The 18,886-nt window shown below is 34.8% G+C and overlaps 1 protein-coding gene across 5 annotated transcripts in view; it reads left to right on the forward strand.

Moving 5' to 3' along the window:
* The first annotated feature begins 211 nt into the window (after positions 1–211).
* DEPDC1 (DEP domain containing 1) overlaps positions 212–18,886 on the forward strand; it is a 37,748-nt gene continuing 19,073 nt past the window's right edge. For 4 of the 5 annotated variants that reach the window (XM_073896548.1, XM_073896547.1, XM_025871821.2 and 1 more), the window contains exons 1-11: positions 212–369; positions 2,219–2,484; positions 5,851–6,007; positions 6,710–6,828; positions 7,238–7,368; positions 8,928–8,975; positions 12,286–12,426; positions 13,727–14,578; positions 15,018–15,190; positions 16,918–17,094; positions 18,416–18,601. In XM_073896548.1, the coding sequence (XP_073752649.1) occupies positions 322–369; positions 2,219–2,484; positions 5,851–6,007; positions 6,710–6,828; positions 7,238–7,368; positions 8,928–8,975; positions 12,286–12,426; positions 13,727–14,578; positions 15,018–15,190; positions 16,918–17,094; positions 18,416–18,601 (2,298 nt within the window). In that variant the 5' untranslated portion in view covers positions 212–321. The remainder of the gene's footprint in view (positions 370–2,218; positions 2,485–5,850; positions 6,008–6,709; positions 6,829–7,237; positions 7,369–8,927; positions 8,976–12,285; positions 12,427–13,726; positions 14,579–15,017; positions 15,191–16,917; positions 17,095–18,415; positions 18,602–18,886) is intronic. The other variant, XM_025871822.2, reaches the window with a different exon arrangement.

Genomic DNA, 18,886 nt, shown 5'->3' on the forward strand with positions numbered 1-18,886 from the left:
GCTCCAGGACAGCCGGGTGAGGCCCAGAGCCCGTCCCACGGGCCCGGCCCCCGCGCTGACTAGACGGTGCCAGCCGTCCGCCGCTCGCGCCCCGGCCCTGAGAGCAACACGGCGCAAACCAACTGCAGCCGGGTCCTGGAGGCGCGCCACGTGACTCGGAGGCGCGGCCAATCAGCGCAGCCCTCTGCGCTATTCAAATTGGCGGCGCGGCCGACGGTTGTGCCTAGCCTCGCCGCCGTCGGGACCACCGAGTCCCGGTGTCGCCTAACGCCGCCATGCACTGCGAGGGCCGCTGACAGACCTCCGGGCTCGCCGGGCGGAATGGAGAGTCGGAGTGTGCCTCCCGGCCCTTATCGGGCCACCAAACTGGTAAGACAGCGCGGAACAACTAGACGGGCCGGCCGCCGCAATGGCCACCACCTTTACGTGAGAACGTTCGTAGTTTCGTCTTGGGCGGACAGATGGGTCCCAGAGCCCCTTGCCTTGGTTCGCTGAAAAGGAGAGTGGGGGCAATTAACAGGCATTGGGAAGCCCTTGCAGGACACGCCTCTCCCCCTTCTTTGAGGGTCTGGGCTGTGTCTGTGAGCCCTAAGTCCAAAGGGTCGCGTCCCCGGGACGGCGCATCATACTCCAGCCTTTTTTAAGCGACTCCTGTGCCTGCAGTTGTCGGCGTGCCCTGGAAAGTCATAGAATATTCCGATTTTAGCCTCTCTCCACGTCTGATTTTCTACCCCCATCAGGATTCAAGAAGAATTTAGAAAGAGTTCCGTTACTCTGTAGTGTCAGAATGGGGGCAGCCCGAATGTGGCAGCTTTGTTTTGCTGGGCCTGTAGAATTTAATGCAGGATCTACCGATTGAAATAGCATTAGGTAACAGCTGCCCGTTTCAAAACTAAACCCAGAATAGTTAAGATACCCAACGGGAACCACTGGTGGTAGTCACTGGATTTGTGCATTTAGATTCTCAATCCGGTAGAGTACAGTGCCGCTGGGTACGTGGAATTAGGAGAGTGACTTAACTTCCCTGAGTCCCAGTTTCCACCTTGGTAAAGTCGGGCTAATAATGCATACACCCGCCTTAAAGGATATCCCGAGAGGATACTGTATGTGAAAGTCTGTTATCCTATGGATAAGTTACAGCTCAATATGTTTCTTGAATAAATAAATGCATGAAATGGGGAGGTGTGGTGGGAAGAAAAGAATAGTTATTGTGTTTTCAACTCTTAAATTTTGGTTGTGGGTGTCGGGGCCGCATTGGTTAGATAAATGATAACAGCTAGCAGTGGCATCGTTGGGGTTACAAATCAGATCTCTGGGCCTCTAATATAGGAGTTTTCAATTAAAGAGTGATGTGTGTATTTTACACCACCACCACCACCTTGGTGCTCCAGTGTTAGAGCTGCCACAAACCTGAAACTTTGGGTTATTTGAGGACAATTTGGAAAATATGTGTAGCTTTTTAAAACGTAGGTGCATCTCTGTTATTCAATATGCGATGGACTTAAAGCTTAGTTAATTTACCCTTCTGTTCTATGTTCACTATTGGAATCTTCACATAAGAAATACTATAGTAAATATGTAAGGTATTTCAACATTAAAGATATTTTACCAGTAAAACTACTGCCTGCCATGAATTTTGTTTGGCCAGCATAGTAGTTATGAATGCAGGTTCTAGAGTCAATCAAACCTGGGTTTGAATGCCTGGATCCATCACTTGGCTGTGTGACCTTGGTCCAATTATTAAATCTCTCTGTGCTTCATATTTCTTATATGAAAATGGAATAATAATAGTACCTACTCGTAGAATTGTGAGAATTAAAATGAAGTAATGAATGTAAAGCAGTGTCTGACACAAATGCTACTAACATTTTACTAATATTAGTTGAGGTAAAAAAAAAAAAAGGAATGTTTTCTCTATTGAAGACTAGGGCAGATTCATTGCAGTTCTTCATTATTTGTAGGTTTCCTAAATAAGCCAGCCAGACCATGAAGTGCTTTTAGTCAAAAACTATTACAAAGAAATATTATTACAATGCTAGAATAAAGAGAAATCAGTATAAGATATAAAATTTTCTGTAGTAAATAAGATGAATGATTTCACCATGAAAGTTTATGATGTAATCAGATGTGAATAATTTTCTTTGTCTAATTTGTTTCAAATCAGTAAGATATTTAATTTTTGTTGTTTAATATTTTAAAAAATATATTCTTTCTGCAGTGGAATGAAATTACTACATCTTTTCGAGTGGGAATGCCTCTAAGAAAACACAGGCAACACTTTAAAAAATATGGCAGTTGTTTTACAGCAGAAGAAGCAGTGGATTGGCTTTATGACCTATTAAGAAATAATAACAATTTTGGTCCTGAAGTTACAAGGCAACAGACTCTCCAACTGCTTAGAAAATTTCTTAAGAACCATGTGATTGAAGATATCAAAGGCAGATGGGGATCAGAAAATCTTGATGACAACAGTCAGCTATTCAGGTACTGAACAGATAAATAACTGCAAAACTGAATTACTTAACAATAAAGTTTAACTCCACTTCTATAATACTTTTACTAAAATTGCAGCTTCTTCAGAAGAAATGTTTTCTTCATAAAACTTACTGCTTTTAGTACAATTAAAAGCGCTTAGGGGCGCCTGGGTGGCTCAGTTGGTTAAGCAACTGCCTTTGGCTCAGGTCATGATCCTGGAGTCCCGGGATCGAGTCCCGCAGCGGGCTCCCTGCTTGGCGAGGGACCTGCTTCTCCCTCTAACCCTCCCCGCTCTCATGTACTCTCTCTCTCTCAGTCTCTCTCTCTCAAAATAAATAAATAAGTCTTTAAAAAAAAAAAAGCACTTAGAAGTTAAAGTTAATCGCTGCACAATCAATGCTTTTAAAATGGAGACGAACCATGAGAGACTATCGACTCTGAGAAACTGAGGGTTCTAGAGGGGAGGGGGGTGGGGGGATGGGTTAGCCTGGTGATGGGTATTCAAGAGGGCACGTATTGAATGGAGCACTGGGTGTTATACACAAACATTGAATCATGCAACACTACATCAAAAATTAATTAATTAAAAAAACTTTTAAAATGTTAAGTAGTATATATAATAAAATAGAGTGAGATAACACTTTTTCATATTCTGAAAGCTGTAACATTTCAAGAACAGATCATTATTAATCTTTAGTTTCATTGATTGAGGAATTATAAGACAAATCCTCACAGGTCCTTGCCCTCAAGTAACATATAATCTTATATAATCTAAGAATAAATGTGATAAAATAAATAATAGCAAACTTTATATAATAAATAACAGAAGAAATATAACAGGTTAAAGAGAATATTTATTAAGGGTTTACCATGTATCAGAAGCCCTGCTTTATGATTTATATGTTATTTAATCCCTGGATTAAACAGGATAGATATTAGCTCCTTTTTACAGATGAGGAAACTGAGACCATGCTTCATTTAATCTTGTTACATATGTCTGAAATATGTTCTTCTACCTTGAAACACTGTAGACATTTGTCAGACTAGTAAATACATTTGTTCTCCTGTCAGTTGTATTTCAGCTTTCTCTGGAGCCTTTCTGACTCCCTCAGGCCAGCACAATTGCTTTTTCTCTCATGCGCACAGGGTTCTGTTTCATATATCATTAAACGAGGTTTTGGATTCTAATACCCACGCTTTTTTTCTCTACAAAATTAGTACTTTTCAAATGAAATGTCTTAGAAGTTGATTCTTGCCTCTGTATCAAAGATGATTTATGTTGTACAAGTCAATTGCAATAAAAAGCATATGAATAGTTCATTTTGTAGTACACCTACCAGCCCTTCCTCTCCTAACTACAGCTTAGTCACCTTTGTGAGCTCCTTTGCTGTTATTCATCCTTTAGCTGTTCCTGGTTCTTAAGGTCCTAGACTTATCTTTACTTCACCTCTCTCCCTGGGCAATCTCTTGCCATGTCTTCATCTACTCTTCTTTTAACTTTCAAACTTCCAACCCAAATATACCTTCTGAGCTTTAGACCCATTTTTTGCCCATTAGGCATTTCAGATATAACGTAAAGAAAAATCAATATCATGTCTTAACCTAAATTTTGTCTTCTTATATCTATACCTAGATGAATGGCACTGTTTTCTCCTGTAGTTGCTTTGATTCTTTTCCTTTCTTCTCCCCTTTAAATATGATTTAATTAACAAACCATGTCTGTTATACTGCTTCAGTAGTTCTCTATCTGTTCACTTCTCTCTCCACCCTGATAGTTCTTTTTGTTAGACCATTTTCCTCCCTTACCCGGAATTCTGTGTAATTCTTCAACTAGTCTCTCTGCCTCTAGTCTTTTATAATGGTAACAAAATTATAAAGTACTTAAAAATAAACTTTACCAAAAATGTGTAAAACCTTACTGGAGAAAATTACAAAATTGTATTGAAGATAATAAGTGGAGAAGGACATCCTGTTGATGAATCAGAAGACTTAATATCATAAAAAAGTCACTTTTCCCAAAATTGATATATAAATTCAGGGCATTTTCATTCAAAATCCCATATAATTTTTTTATAGAGTGTGACAAGCAGATTCTAAAGTTCATTTAGTAATATAAAAGTTCAAGACAATTTTGAAGTGAACAAGGAGGGGAGAATTGCCCTATATGATATCTGGGCTTAAAGTAAATTAAAACAATTAAGTACTGAAAAAGCAAACCCATATATACAGTGTTTCTTGAATAATGCAGGGGTTAGGGGCACTGACTCCTTGCATGGTCGAAAATCCACATACAACTTTAGACTCCCCCCAAAATTTACTAATAGCCTACTGTTGACCAGAAGCTTTATCAATAACATACATAATCAATTAATACACATTTTATATGTTACATGTATTATAAACTGTATTCTTATAATAAAGTAAGCTAGAGAAAAAAATGTTAAGAAAATCATAAAGAAGAGAACACTTTTATAATACTGTATTGCACTTATAAAAAAATTGTGTATAAGTGTTCAAACCCATCTTCAGGGTCAACTGTATATGGAAACTTGGTATTAGTTATACATGGATTAAATACCTAAATATGAAAATAAAACACTTATGAAGGAATATAAAAAAATATTTTTAGGACTGTGGAATATAATAGAACTTCTGAGGTCACTAAAAACTTATGCATATATTTAATGTGTAAGATACTGTAGAATGTAAAAACACCAAACCATATATATTATTTATGAATATTTATTAAAAGTATAAAAACATGAACAAGAAGGAAATGTACTAACTGCAAGTTAATGGCTTCCCTCAGAAAGAGAGAAAGAAATAGAATAAGCAAAGAATTTCTTTGATTTAACAAAAAAAATAAAGAAGTCTTTAGTAAAATGTTAACAATTGCATTAGTTGATGATTACATACATGGATATTGTCTATATTTCTGTACTTTTTTGTATCTTTGAAATATTTTTTATTACACTGGAGGGGGGAAGAAGCCTTATAATCAAAAGGAGTAACAGAGACCAAGGTCTGGAAATTAGAACAAGCACAATGGACAAAGGGTCAGAAAATATAAATTAGATCACTTGTCAAAGAAATTTAGAAAATGGAACCATTTTCTTCTTCAACAGAATTGATACCAATAATAACTCTGAATTATCCAGATAATAAAGTTAAAATATATACAGTATATTAAGGAAAGTAGGAAACTATTAAAATATTTTTTAAAGGTTTAATGGGAAAATCTATTTATGTAGAATCTTCATTCCTTGGTAATATAAATAAATTCAGTTCTTTTTGTGATTTTTATTTTAGATAAACAGGCATTAAAATTTTGTTTCTGATCTTACATTACTTAATTGCATATTATTCTTAAACCAGATTTCCTGCAAATTCTCCGCTTAAAAGTCTTCCACGAAGGCATCCAGAACTGAGAAAAAACAGCATAGAAAACTTTTCCAAAGATAAAGACAGCATTTTTAAATTACGAAATTTATCTCGTAGAACTCCTAAAAAACTTGGATTACATTTTTCTCAGGTAAAACATCCCTTTTACTAATTACTAGTTTAAATGTAATTACATGGTAATTACATGTACTTATTTATAAAATCATTAAAAGTATGTAAGTCTGGGGGCGCCTGGGTGGCTCAGTCATTAAAGCGTCTGCCTTCGGCTCAGGTCGTGATCCTAGGGTCCTGGGATCGAGCCTCACATCGGGCTCCCTGCTCCGTGGGGAAACCTGCTTCTCCCTCTCCAACTCCCCCTGCTTGTGTTCCCTCTCTCGCTATGTCTCTCTCTGTCAAATAAATAAATAAAATCTTTAAAAATAAATAAATAAAAATAAATAAATAAATAAAAGTATGTAAGTCTTTAATATTTGAAGCCAATACTGAAATCTCTTAACCTACATTGTGTTCCAAAAATATGTGTGTAAATTGTCTTACAGTAGAACATAGAACCCATAGGAACAATAATTAAAATGGTAATGAGACATATTTGAAACAGTATTTGTATAATTTAAGCGTGTTTTTTTTTAAATTGATTTGAGGGTGGTAGGGGAAGCTACAAAACCAAAAAGCTCTTTTACCATATGTTAACATTATTTCTTTAAGTGATACTTAGCTTATAGCTTCACTGTAGACTGTTTACCAATAAAATTGCAAAATATTAGGAATTGTGCCAGTTCAATATTTCCTTAATTTGAGCATAATATATTAAACCAAAGTAATTTTTTTCCAGGAAAATATAGAGAAAATGAACCATGAAATAATCAATGAAGATCAAGAAAACTCAGTTGATAATAGAGAAATAAGCCAGGAAGATGTTGAAGAAGTTTGGAGATATATTATTCTGATCTAGTAAGCTAAAACTAAGCTCTAACCAAGTTCCAAAGGTGTTTAGAATGTTAATTTGACATTTTTATCAAGATAATACAAATGTAAAAAATCTTAGAATTTAACCTGTATGTGTTTCTTAATAAATTCTCTTGTTATAGTTCTAGCACAGTAGAAATAGAATGTTTTCAGTATGATTTGTTTTTCTTTGACTCAAAGTTATACCTATAGTTTGGAGTCTTATATTGGAATCCTTTCAAGGTTACTAAGATAAATACATTTGAAAGTGGATACTAAGTATAAATCTTACAAGTTTGGTTTAAGAAAAGAAATATTCTGATGGCACTGTTTGCCATTAATACTTTTTCATATTTATATCCTATTCCACTTATTTTATAGAGAAAAAGAAGTTTGTATTCTTTCTTCTGTTTAGCCTGCAAACCATTTTAGGTGTGCCATCCCTAGAAGAACTCATAAATCCAAAGCAAGTAGTTCCTCAATACGTAATGTACAACATGACCAATACAAGTAAACATGGAATAGTTATACTACAAGATAAATCAGGTTGGTATCAGTAAAAGAAGTTGGAATCTTTTGGGCACCTGGGTGGCTCAGTTGGTTAAGCAGCTGCCTTCAGCTCAGGTCATGATCCTGGAGTCCTGTGATCGAGTCCCACATCGGGCTCCCTGCTCAACAGGGAGCCTGCTTCTCCCTCTGACCCTCTCCCCTCTCATGCTGTTTCTCTCTCTCTCTCTCTCTCAAATAAATAAATAAATAAAATCTTTAAATAAAAAAAAAAAAAAAAGAAGTTGGAATCTTTTAAACTTGCTAACATAGGTTACATCTATAGTGGGGGTGCAGAAAGACTAAAAATATAGAAAGTAGAATACTTTAACTGAGAGAGCATCAAGAGGAAATTATTTTATCATAGGTGCTTTAGTAATCATTTTAAGTGAATATTATTCATACTATTATTTTAACCCCTAAGTGGTATTTATGCATATAACTACATTTTACTGAGGGCCTACAATGTACCAGGCATTATGCTAAAGTAATGAACAAGAGGGAAATGGTCCATGACTTCCTGGAGCTTACGTGAGTAGTTATATATAAATTTACACAGGTTTAGACATATACGTAAAACTGAGGTAACACACAATAAAATAAGCCCAAACTCTCAAAGCCAATATTTTGAAGATTACTGGCTTTGTATTATATGTATTTATATAATGTATTGATTTTAGATCTAAGATGGAAAAATTAGGGATATAATTCAAGCCAGATGCATTACAAAACAACATTTCAAGAAATGTATCAATAAATCTCAAAGTATTGACTCATTTTTTATAATCAATTGCTGCCTGGAGAATTAACTGGCATGCATTACTTGAGTTTCTTTCTGTTGGCAAGAACTTTAAGGTTTAAACTGTAGGAACAAAAAGCAAAAACTTAAGAGTCATGTTGCATATGCATATGGCTTTGGTCCAGTCCCATCTTTCATTACCTAAAATCACATACTTAATAGTATATTATCTTATTCAAGCTTTCTGTTCTTTATAACCATAAATTTTTCAAATTAAGTGTATGTATGGTTTTTTGATTGGTGTCAAAAAACTACTAGATTTTATGCAGCATGTTTCAGTTAGTGGCAAATGAAAGATTTTAAGTAAGCCTCACTGTGAAAGCACCCTAATATTCAAACATAGGTCATTTCAATCATAGATCTCACTCAAACCAGTAATATTCTAATAGCAAAGCTATAATTAGAATGGAAATGAGGATAAAGAAAACATGGTAGTAGGGGACAAGGATGAACATTAATTTATTTTTGAACCCCCACCAAAATAATTTATCCTCAATTTTGGGATAACTAAAAATGTATCATGGAAAGAATCAAACTCAAGATCTCGATAAGTTTTAAACTTGTCTTTTAAAATATTATTGTGGCTTTATGTCTTGTTAAACAATTTTTAATCCTGGTAATATACATGTATATGCATACATGCATATATATACACATGCATATATGTGTGTGTATATAATTATATATATAGTAAGTATAACATTTTAATATACTGTCATAAAAATGTGATTTTCTAAACTGTAAATATTTTTTTGTATAGATGACCTTCCTCATTGGGTATTATCTGCCATGAAGTGCCTAGCAAATTGTAAGTTAAACAAGCAAAATATGTATGTATATATATGTTTCATATTCATAGCATTTAACAAGAACTAAGGAGATTTTTAAAATAATTCATAGAGGTCCTGATAAAGTATGCCAGTTTCTCTTGATGTTTAAATGACAATCTAGTAGAACTGAATACATTTCCTTGCATGCGGAATAGAGTCCTTAACCTTTTCTATGCAGATGATGATTTTATAATTCAATCTCATCATTTATGGTTCAGTTTTCATAAATCATAAAATCATAGGCTAGTGGATCTTACAGAATTTTTAGGTATAACCTACATCAGTTGTCTTAGTGAGGCCTCTAGAATTCAAATAGCAACCTGTAAGTAACATAGCTCTTACAAGCTGGAAAGATTCAATCAGAAATAAAGTCGCATAAAATCTACTTTAGTCCCTTGCCATTATACAAGGCTTCAATACTGAGATGCTTCATGACATGCTTGTACTCCCATCAGATATATTAATGGGACTTTTATATTTATGAGGAAAAAAAAATCTGTCACTAATCAGCAAACCATTTTTTTAGCATCTTGTTCATCAAGCTTTTTCCATAATGATCAGTAATAATTGATTTTTTATAATTTGAGACCCTAGTTCAAGTATAAAACCCTAATTGCTTTAAAAGTCAATTTTAAAAATATGCAGAAATATATGCTTCTAAATCATCAAAAGTGGGGTGCCTGGGTGGCTCAGTCTGCTAAGTGTCTGCCTTCAGCTCAGGTCATGATCCCAGGGTCCTGGGATCGAGCCCCACATCGGGCTCTCTACTCAGCGGGGAGCCCGCTTCTCCCTCTGCTTGTGCTCTTTCTCTGTCAAATAAATAAAATCTTAAAAATAAATAAATAATAAATAAATCATCAAAAGTTAAATTATATTTTTATAGTTTTTGTTATAAAAGGATTTTTCTAGTTCTTATGAAATGAGTATTTTATTAATAATGTTCAAGATAGGTATATATTCCCTTGTTGTCCACTGGGTGTCAATATGACAAAATAACAGAATAAATAGCAATAAAGTAAATAATGTAAGTGATAGATTTTATTTATCAAATTGAGGTAAAGGTCTTAATCATAAGCTCAATTTCTGAGTTTCTCTTTCTACCTTCCCTCACCTAACTGCCTTTCTGTCTCATACTTTGGTTCATGGTTAGCAACTCCGATACTTAGACTTTCAGGATTTCTCTGACATCCCATGTTGAAGGATTTTTTTCTCTTCCCTTTCTTACCAGTCTATGTTATACCTAAATGGTACCAAAGATATAATCTACTAGATTCCAGTTTAACAATATATCTAGCCAGAGGTAGTATTTAGACTTGTAGTTATTATTTAATCCCCTATAGTAATCCTGTGACATACAGGAATCAGTGATTAATATATTATCCCCAGTTTTTTTCTAGAAGAGAAAATAAGTCTTTTGAAAGTCTACTGATAATATAAAGAGCTATGCATTCAAACCTAGATTCTCTAACTATAAATTCTGTATTTTAATTCTAGTAGGTGTATTTTCTGTCTTAGAAATTTTTTTAATGATTATCAAAATTTTTTGTTCTACATATTGAGAATATTTCTTATCCTCTTTAAGAAGATGTTTATTTTGCTCTATGTAAATCCATATTAGCCTTTAAGCTATTAAATGTGTGTGATTTGTTTTCTTTAATCCTTTTTTAGTCACATTTGTATGACAATACAAAAACTTGGAGACAGAGAAGTAAAATAGATTATTTGGGTTTGGGAAGAGAAAGATTTTAACTTGAAAGAACAGTGGGGCATGTGGGTGGCTAAGCATCTGCCTTCTGCCTTGGGCTCAGGTCGTAATCCCAGGGTCATGGGATTGAGCCCTACATCAGGCTCCCTGCTCAGCGGGGAGCCTGCTTCTCCCTCTGCCTGCCGCTCCCCCTGCTTGTGCTCTTTCTCTCTCTGTCAAATAATAAAATCTTAAAAAAAAAGAGAGAGAGAGAGAGAGAAAGAAAGAGAGAGAGAGAAAGGAAGGAGAGAAGGAGAGAGAGAGAGAAAGGGAGGAAGGAAGGAAAGGAAGGAAAGAAAGAAAAAGGGAAGGGAAGGGAAAGGGAGGGAAAGGAAAGGAAAGAAAGAAGAAAGGAAGGAAGAAAAGAAAAGAAAAAAGGAAAGGAAAGGAAAAGAAATAGTGGGGCGCCTGGGTGGCTCAGCTGTTAAGCGTCTGCCTTCGGCTCAGGTCATGATCCTAGGGTCCTGGGATCGAGCCCCGCATGCTCCATGCTCAGCGGAGAGTCTACTTCTCCTTCTGCCCAGGCTTGTGTTCCCTCTCTCACTGTTTTTCTCTCTCTCTCTCTCTATCTCTGTCAAATAAATAAATAAAATCTTTAAAAAAAAAAAAAAAGGTAGAATAGTGACTCTCAAACCTGAGTGCATATTACAGTAACTAAGGAAACTAGCCAAAGATTCTGATTCGGTTGATTCATTAGGTGGTTTCATTCAGTTCATTCGACAGAGAAGATTCTTAGAGTGAAGATTCCCAGATCAGCGTTTGGAAACTACTCAATTAGTGAGCCAGAAGCAAACATTTCTAAGTCAGTAATTCTTAGCCTCGCCTCCATAAATTCTGGTCTGTACAGAGGAACTTATATTTTTAATAGGCACATTGGATGATTCTGATTATGTAGTCCATGGAGCATACTTTAAATATTGTTAGACCTCAAGGTCCTGGGTCTAGCTCTCACTTACACTGCTCTAAGTTCTAATTCTAACTTTACCACCAATGTCTCTTTCATCTTAGGCAAGTTACTCTGAGCTTCACTTTTTTCTATTTCTGAGTAAAACAATAATGAGTAAGAATGATTCTTTCAAGAATGTTAAGCTAATGAAATGGCAGTATAAAGACATTATTTAAATTCATTAAGGGCATGCTTTGTGTTAGGTAAAATTTGTTCATGAAAATGTAAATTTACAAAAGATAATTTAGAAGGATTATTTGCATTATCTAAATATTCTTTGTTTTATAAAATGAATTGTAATAAAATCTCATTAAATAACCTTAATACTTTAAAATATATTTGAAATTTTGCCTTATATACAATTTTCAGGTATATAAATATTAAAACAAAATGCTTGTAGTTGCTTGCATATTTCTAATGAAAACATAACGAGGAAGAATGAGATGTGCACAACTCTTTAAATTTTTGAATTGTGACCCAATTTGTTAAACTTAGCTCCTTCATGAAATACAGGTTTTATCCTTTTTACAGGTATATTTAAAATTTTTATTTAAAATAAAATACATTTTGCCAATTTTTTTTGCCTTCTGTTTCATAGGGCCAAGAAATAATGATATGAATAATCCAACTTATGTTGGATTTGAACGAGATGTATTCAGAACAATAGCAGATTATTTTCTAGATCTCCCTGAACCTCTGCTTACCTTTGAATATTATGAATTATTTGTAAGCATTTTGGGTATGTATGGATTTTTACTTACTATTTAAATTTATCTTATTAACCTTTTCAAGTCTCCCATAATTTAAAAGATCTAAAAGTGTAGATAAATAAGAAGGTGGCAAGCTATGAATTATTTTAAAATTTAGGAATACTCTGCTTCCTGTTATGTTGTTTTCCAGTAATTCAAATATGTCATTCCAACACCAGTTCTCCACATCAATTGAGTGTCCTACAATTCAATTCATTTCTGACAATGACTACCCAAAGTTAGATTAGACCCCACAAGTTAGGGACAAAATCCTTCAGTCCTGATACTAACCATCCAGAGTTAATGCAAACTCCACAGATTAAGAGCTCAGCTCCACAACACTGCCCTCCATTCAGGTACCACGTGTTAATGAGGTCCTCAGGCTTACTCAGACTTCTGCCCAACTAACTACCAGTTTGGGGGTTCCCACAACCTTCCTTGGGCTTAACAATTGATATAACTCACAGAACTCATAGTACCAGTTTTTATAAAGGATACAAGTCAGGAACAGCCATATGGCAGTATAAGTATACAGGCAAGATAGGAAAGTAAGGGCTGTGCAGAGCTTTCATGCCCTCTCCAGGAATGCCATCTTCCCAACCATGTCCATATGTTCACGGACCCATAAGCTCCCTTAGCCTTGTTACTTCAGAGTTTTAACTGAGATTTAATTATATAAGCATGATTGATTAAATCATTGGTCATTGGTGATTGCACTCAATCTTCAACCCACATCCTCTTCTCCTCCAGGGAGTTCTGAGGTAGGCTGAAAATTCCAAACTTCTAAGCAAGTCCAGCCCTAAGTCACCTCATTAGCTTAAATTCAGATGTACTCAAACAGGTGCATTATGAAAAACAAAAGACTCCTGTCACTCTGGAAATTCCAAGCATCTTAGGAACACTATATCAGGTACTAGAGACAAAGGCCAAACATACAAGTTTTATTATACTATAGTTGTCTTATAATTAAGAGCTTTCTAATAACTCGTAGACTGAAACCAGTTATTTTTTTAATGTATTTGACTCAATTATAATTTAATTAGACTGTTGAAATAAACTTTAAAGTTATTTATTATCACAAGTTGGAAAACCTCTAGTCTTGCACTTTGTAACTGAATGTTGCATGTGTCCTATTTAAGTGGCTTCTGAATTAAGCAACTGCTATTTGTACTGTACTAACAATATATACTGTAGTGATGCTTTATTTTTTTTAACTTTACTATTGTTTTTGTTTTATTTTTGCCCACTGTCACACAGTTGCATCTTAATTTTTGTTTCATTTCCTGGTAGTTGTTTGTGGCTACATCACAGTTTCAGATAGACCCAGTGGGATACATAAAATCCAAGATGATCCACAGTCTTCAAAAATCCTTCGCTTAAACAATTTGAATTCCTTCAAATCAACTGAGTGTCTTCTTCTCAGTCTGCTTCATAAAGACAAAAACAAAGAAGAATCAGATACTACTAAGAGACTGCAGATAAGTGATCAAGGATTTCAAGAAAAATGTGCTAAGAAAATGGAGCTAGTTAATTTTAAAAATAGAAGAGCCAGTGCTAATGACGTTATGGGAGGAAGTTGTCATAATTTAATAGGCTTAAGTAGTATGCATGTTCTATCCTCTAACATCAAACCAAAGTGCCATTCTTTAGAAGGAATTATAGACTTACCAGGGAGTTCAAGTAAAGAGGTCTTCAGTGTCTTCCATCAATCTGTTCTGAATATAGAAGAACAAAATAATAAGCAATTTTTAGAGTCTAAGACCAAACAGGAATCCCTAATGAATCTTCATTCAGAGGAAAGTAATCAAAAGCCACTCTGTGTTGGTTTTAAGAGAACCTCTACTTTGACTGTTCAAGACCAAGAGGAGTTATGTAATGGGAAATGCAAGTCAAAACAGCTTTGTAGATCTCAGAGTTTACTTTTAAGAAGTAGTACAAGAAGGAATAGTTATATCAATATGCCAGTGGCTGAAATTATCATGAAACCAAATCTTGGACAAGGCAGCACAAGTGTGCAAACAGCTATGGAAAGTGAACTCGGAGAGTCTAGTACCACAATCAATAAGAGACTCTGCAAAAGTACAATAGAACTTTCAGAAAATTCTTTACCTCCAGCTTCTTCTGTGTTGACTGGCACACAAAGTAAGGCTGATGCTTTCAATGCATGTAATATTAACTTTTAGTGTTTACTAACTATGTTTTGTTTACCTGTCTTTTCTTCTCTGAAACTGCTTTATATTTTTCCTCCAAAAGGAAAGGTTTTTATTGTAAAAGACTTTGTCATGGCATAACCAAGATTTATTCTACTTAACTAAAGCCCTTATTTCTTTTACCTCATTTTAACTTATTCTGAGTCACTTTATTTGTAGTATATAAAGAATATTAATACTCACATAGGTTATGAAGAAAGTAATGAGAATCTACCATGCTTTTGAGGAATGTGGAAATTTCTAGGGACAGTTAAAATGTATTCTAGTATTTATGTAACAGTATTCTTTATGTACTTGTGTATGCTCATAGTTTGAAAGCAACTAGTCATTGATGATTTTTTTCGGGGGTGGGGTGTAATTTTGTCTTCTAGGTTTGCTACAACCTCATTTAGAGAAGGTTGCCATCGATGCACTACAGTTATGTTGTTTGTTACTGCCCCCACCAAATCGTAGAAAGCTTCAACTTTTAATGCGCATGATTTCCCGAATGAGTCAAAATGTTGATATGCCTCAACTTCATGATGCAATGGGTACAAGATCACTGGTAAGTTGATTTCTGAAGGAAAGAATAAGCCTTGGCTCATAAATTTAAAAAGAAAAGCAAATCATCCAAAAGTACTACTTGAGTGATATTGTCATCTCAAAATCCTAGATTTTTGGGATAGAAAAGCTCTTAAAAGTATCTTTCCTAGTAGCAGAATGTTGCAGCATTAATCCTTTGTGCCCAGTATGCTAAATTTTCATATCCTGATCTTTATCTTGTCTGAGCACTTTGCTTCTTCACTCCTAACAGATCATAGTGATTGACCCAGATTATCAGACCATATTCCATTACCTTGTGCCAATTCTGTTTAGTGGGGAAGAAAGAGGAGATATAGGCACAGTTAAAAGCATAAGGGCACTATAACTTTGTAAAGGAGAGAATTAATAGAAATATTGTGGTGGTGGGAAAGTTGTATTTGATGAAATATGTGAATTAGGATAGCATATCATTGTGGGCAAGAAATTGGGACAGACTACTGTGAAGCAGTAGTGGATGAGGGTGGAAGCATTTTATACAGATATTGATTGGAAACGAACTCTTAAAATAGTATCTGATCTCTCTCTCGCTCGCTCGCTCTCTCTTTTCAAGAGCTGCCATTTTCTCAGTGCAGCTTCAGATGATTTTCTTATAGCAAGGAATCTGGAACTGAGCTCTATTCTTCCACTCATTAAAGACAGTTCTTTAGCAATGATAGACCCAATCTAAAGAGGAAGAATTATTCTTGAGTAATTGTGACACCATTAAAAAGCACAGAGAAGTTTGTAGAGGAATATATTTTGAAAGACATGAATAGAAAGGAAATAATTTCAGTTTTATACTTTTTGAGTTTGAGTTTATAGGACATCCAAGTGAAATTTATCCGACAGACTATTAGAAACATGAGCCTGGTAAAGATTAGGGCAGAAGGCAGATTATTTGGAGAGAGGTAGTAGTTGGAGCTTTGAAAATAAATGAGCTCTACAAAGCTAGGAGAGAAGAATAAAAAGCTGAGGACTGTCTTGGAAGGAGAGATGTCTGACATGTAGGAATAAAACCAAAAATGTTTCAATTCAATAAATATGTTCCTCATCTATCATGTGCTAAATACTTAGAATTCTGATAACTAATTATTTTAGAATGAGGCGTGTGTTTGTGTGTCTTATACTTAGTGGGTAATATGGATATGAGTGAGAGTAAATGAGTTTTGAAACACAAAATTTAACCCAGGGTTTGACAACAACTTATGATGGAATTGAAAAATGTATGTATGAATTGTCTTTCAAGATTGATGGAATAAGGGCTAAAAGCTATTTTCCAGAATTCCAAAAGCTAAATGGTACCAACCTCATAACCACTAATGTTTACATGTTATGTATTCTCTCTCCTAGTTTGTGTTTTATGGGGTTAATTTAATATAATAAGTCATTGTTCTTTGACATTCTTTAAGTGATATATCTACATGATACTAAGGGAACCCATGGTACTTACCAATAAAATTGTGACAAAATTAAGGAAAAAGCTAAGCCCTTTATAATCCTTTGGAATTACATTAAGGAAATACTTAACAAGTACTTTAAAAAGAATAACATATTCTTACCTTTCTAATGTAATTAATTGTCCTCATTTTTAAGCTGAAGTCTGCTTATCACTTTATCTCAGTACTTTAGCATGGTACCCAGAAATTACTGATACTCTTATTTATATAAAACCTCAGCGTTTTAAATTCACATCTTTTAATATGTTTCTAGATGATAAACACTTTTTCTCGGTGTGTGCTATGCTGTGCTGAAGAAGTGGATCTTGATGAGCTTCTTGCTGCAAGATTAGTTTCTTTCTTAATGGATCATCACCAGGAAATTCTTCAAGTACCCTCTTACTTACAGACTGCAGTGGATAAACATCTTGACTACTTAAAAAAGGGCTATGTATGTATTGTAAATCTTAAAATTCTCTGCATTAGTCAGTTCCAAGTGGCAAATTCATCTCAAACTAGTCTAATTAAAAAGGAAGACTTTATTAGCTCACATAAATAACCTCTAAAAGTCAGGAATATAGACAGAATCTGGGGACTCAAATAGCAATAAAACTGTTTTCATCTCTTATTTCCATTTTGGTACTATATTTAACAAATGGCTCCTTCACATGATAGGGGGCACACGGCTGATTAAAGCTCTTAAGCCACAGACTTTCATTTTTAATTCAAAGGAGCAAAGAACTACCCCTTTACCTACCAATTTAAAAGTTCTTCACATGGACTCTGGCTCAGTCTAGGCTAAATACACGCCCTTTAGGTGGTTGAGGGTGAGTGCATTGGAGATAGGGCCATACTCTGGCTCTACATAGATTAGAGAAGAATCTGCTCTTCAAAAAAAGTGAGGAAAGGGCCACCTGGGTGGCTCAGTCAGTTAAGCATCTGCCTCTTGATTTCGACTCAGGTCATGATCTCAGGGTCATGAGATCGAGCCCCACATCAGGCTCCACACTTAGTGCAGAATCTGCTTGTCCTGTTCCTCTGCTTCTCGCACTCTCTCTCTTTCTCAAATAAATACATAAATAAAATCTTTAAGGGGGGTGGGGTGAGGATAGTGGAGCTGGAATGGGAAGCGACTATTACAAGAAGGAGAGCAGGAATACTGAGTAACCAAAAACAAGATGTCTTATTTTCAATCTTTGGCTGCCCAGCACATATATTTCACATATATGTTTCTTCCCATATATACCATTCTAATATTGCCCTGACTTATAATTATCCTTACAATTTCCTTCTGTTGTCAGTAGATGATATAGTATCTGCTCATGCTTCTACACCTCAAAAACAGTAGATGAATACTATTACTATGTCGGAACATTAATGTTTTAAAATGAATTAAAACATCACTTTGATATTTTATTGTTTTGTAGTTAAAAGAATAAAATACATGGTTAAAGGCAATATGATGATGGATGACTTTAATACATATTCTGTGCTAAGCACTTTATATACATTATCTCATGTAATCCCCATTTTACAGATGAGGAAACAGACCAAGAGAAGTACAATAACTTGCTGAAGGCTACAAAGCTAGTAGATTATGGGTCTGGGATTTAGATTCTGGGATTTATCGCTACTGTACTGCATAATACAGTTTTCTGAAAGTATTGAATGTTTGATGGGAAATTAATACTAAATCCCATCAAAAGAACCCTTAGCAAATAGGGACATGAACAGAATTAATGACTTGGACTATATCACTTGGTTCACAACAGATTAAAAATCCTGGAGATGGACTGATTGTTCCTTTGCCAACGTATTCATACTGCAAGCAGATTAGTGCTCGGGAGTTTGATGAACAAAAAGTGTCTACCTCACAAGCTGCAATTGCAGAACTTTTAGAGAATATTATTAAAAACAAGAGTTTGCCTCTAAAAGAGAAAAGGAAAAAACTAAAACAGGTAAGAGAATGAACAAGTTCTCAATCATGTAATATTTTTCAATATGCTGTTGCTGATTGTTATTTAATAACATTTAGAATCTAATTTCTCATTTTAATATTTTGGATTTTAGATACTATATAGGCTATTTATATAGCCTACATGCCTGGCTTTACTCTTTATCCTGAAATTTAAATAATAATAATAAAAAATACTCTTTCTTTACTTCTTATAATTATAGTTTCGATTAGCCTGGGAAAGCAATTAAAATATTTTGATTATAATACATAACTTTTAGTGACTCAT

This window comes from Callorhinus ursinus, unplaced genomic scaffold, assembly GCF_003265705.2.
Source record: "Callorhinus ursinus isolate GAN/ISIS: 27379988/994484 unplaced genomic scaffold, GSC_fseal_2.0 scaffold9, whole genome shotgun sequence".
In the NCBI taxonomy this organism is placed as follows: Eukaryota; Metazoa; Chordata; class Mammalia; order Carnivora; family Otariidae; genus Callorhinus; species Callorhinus ursinus.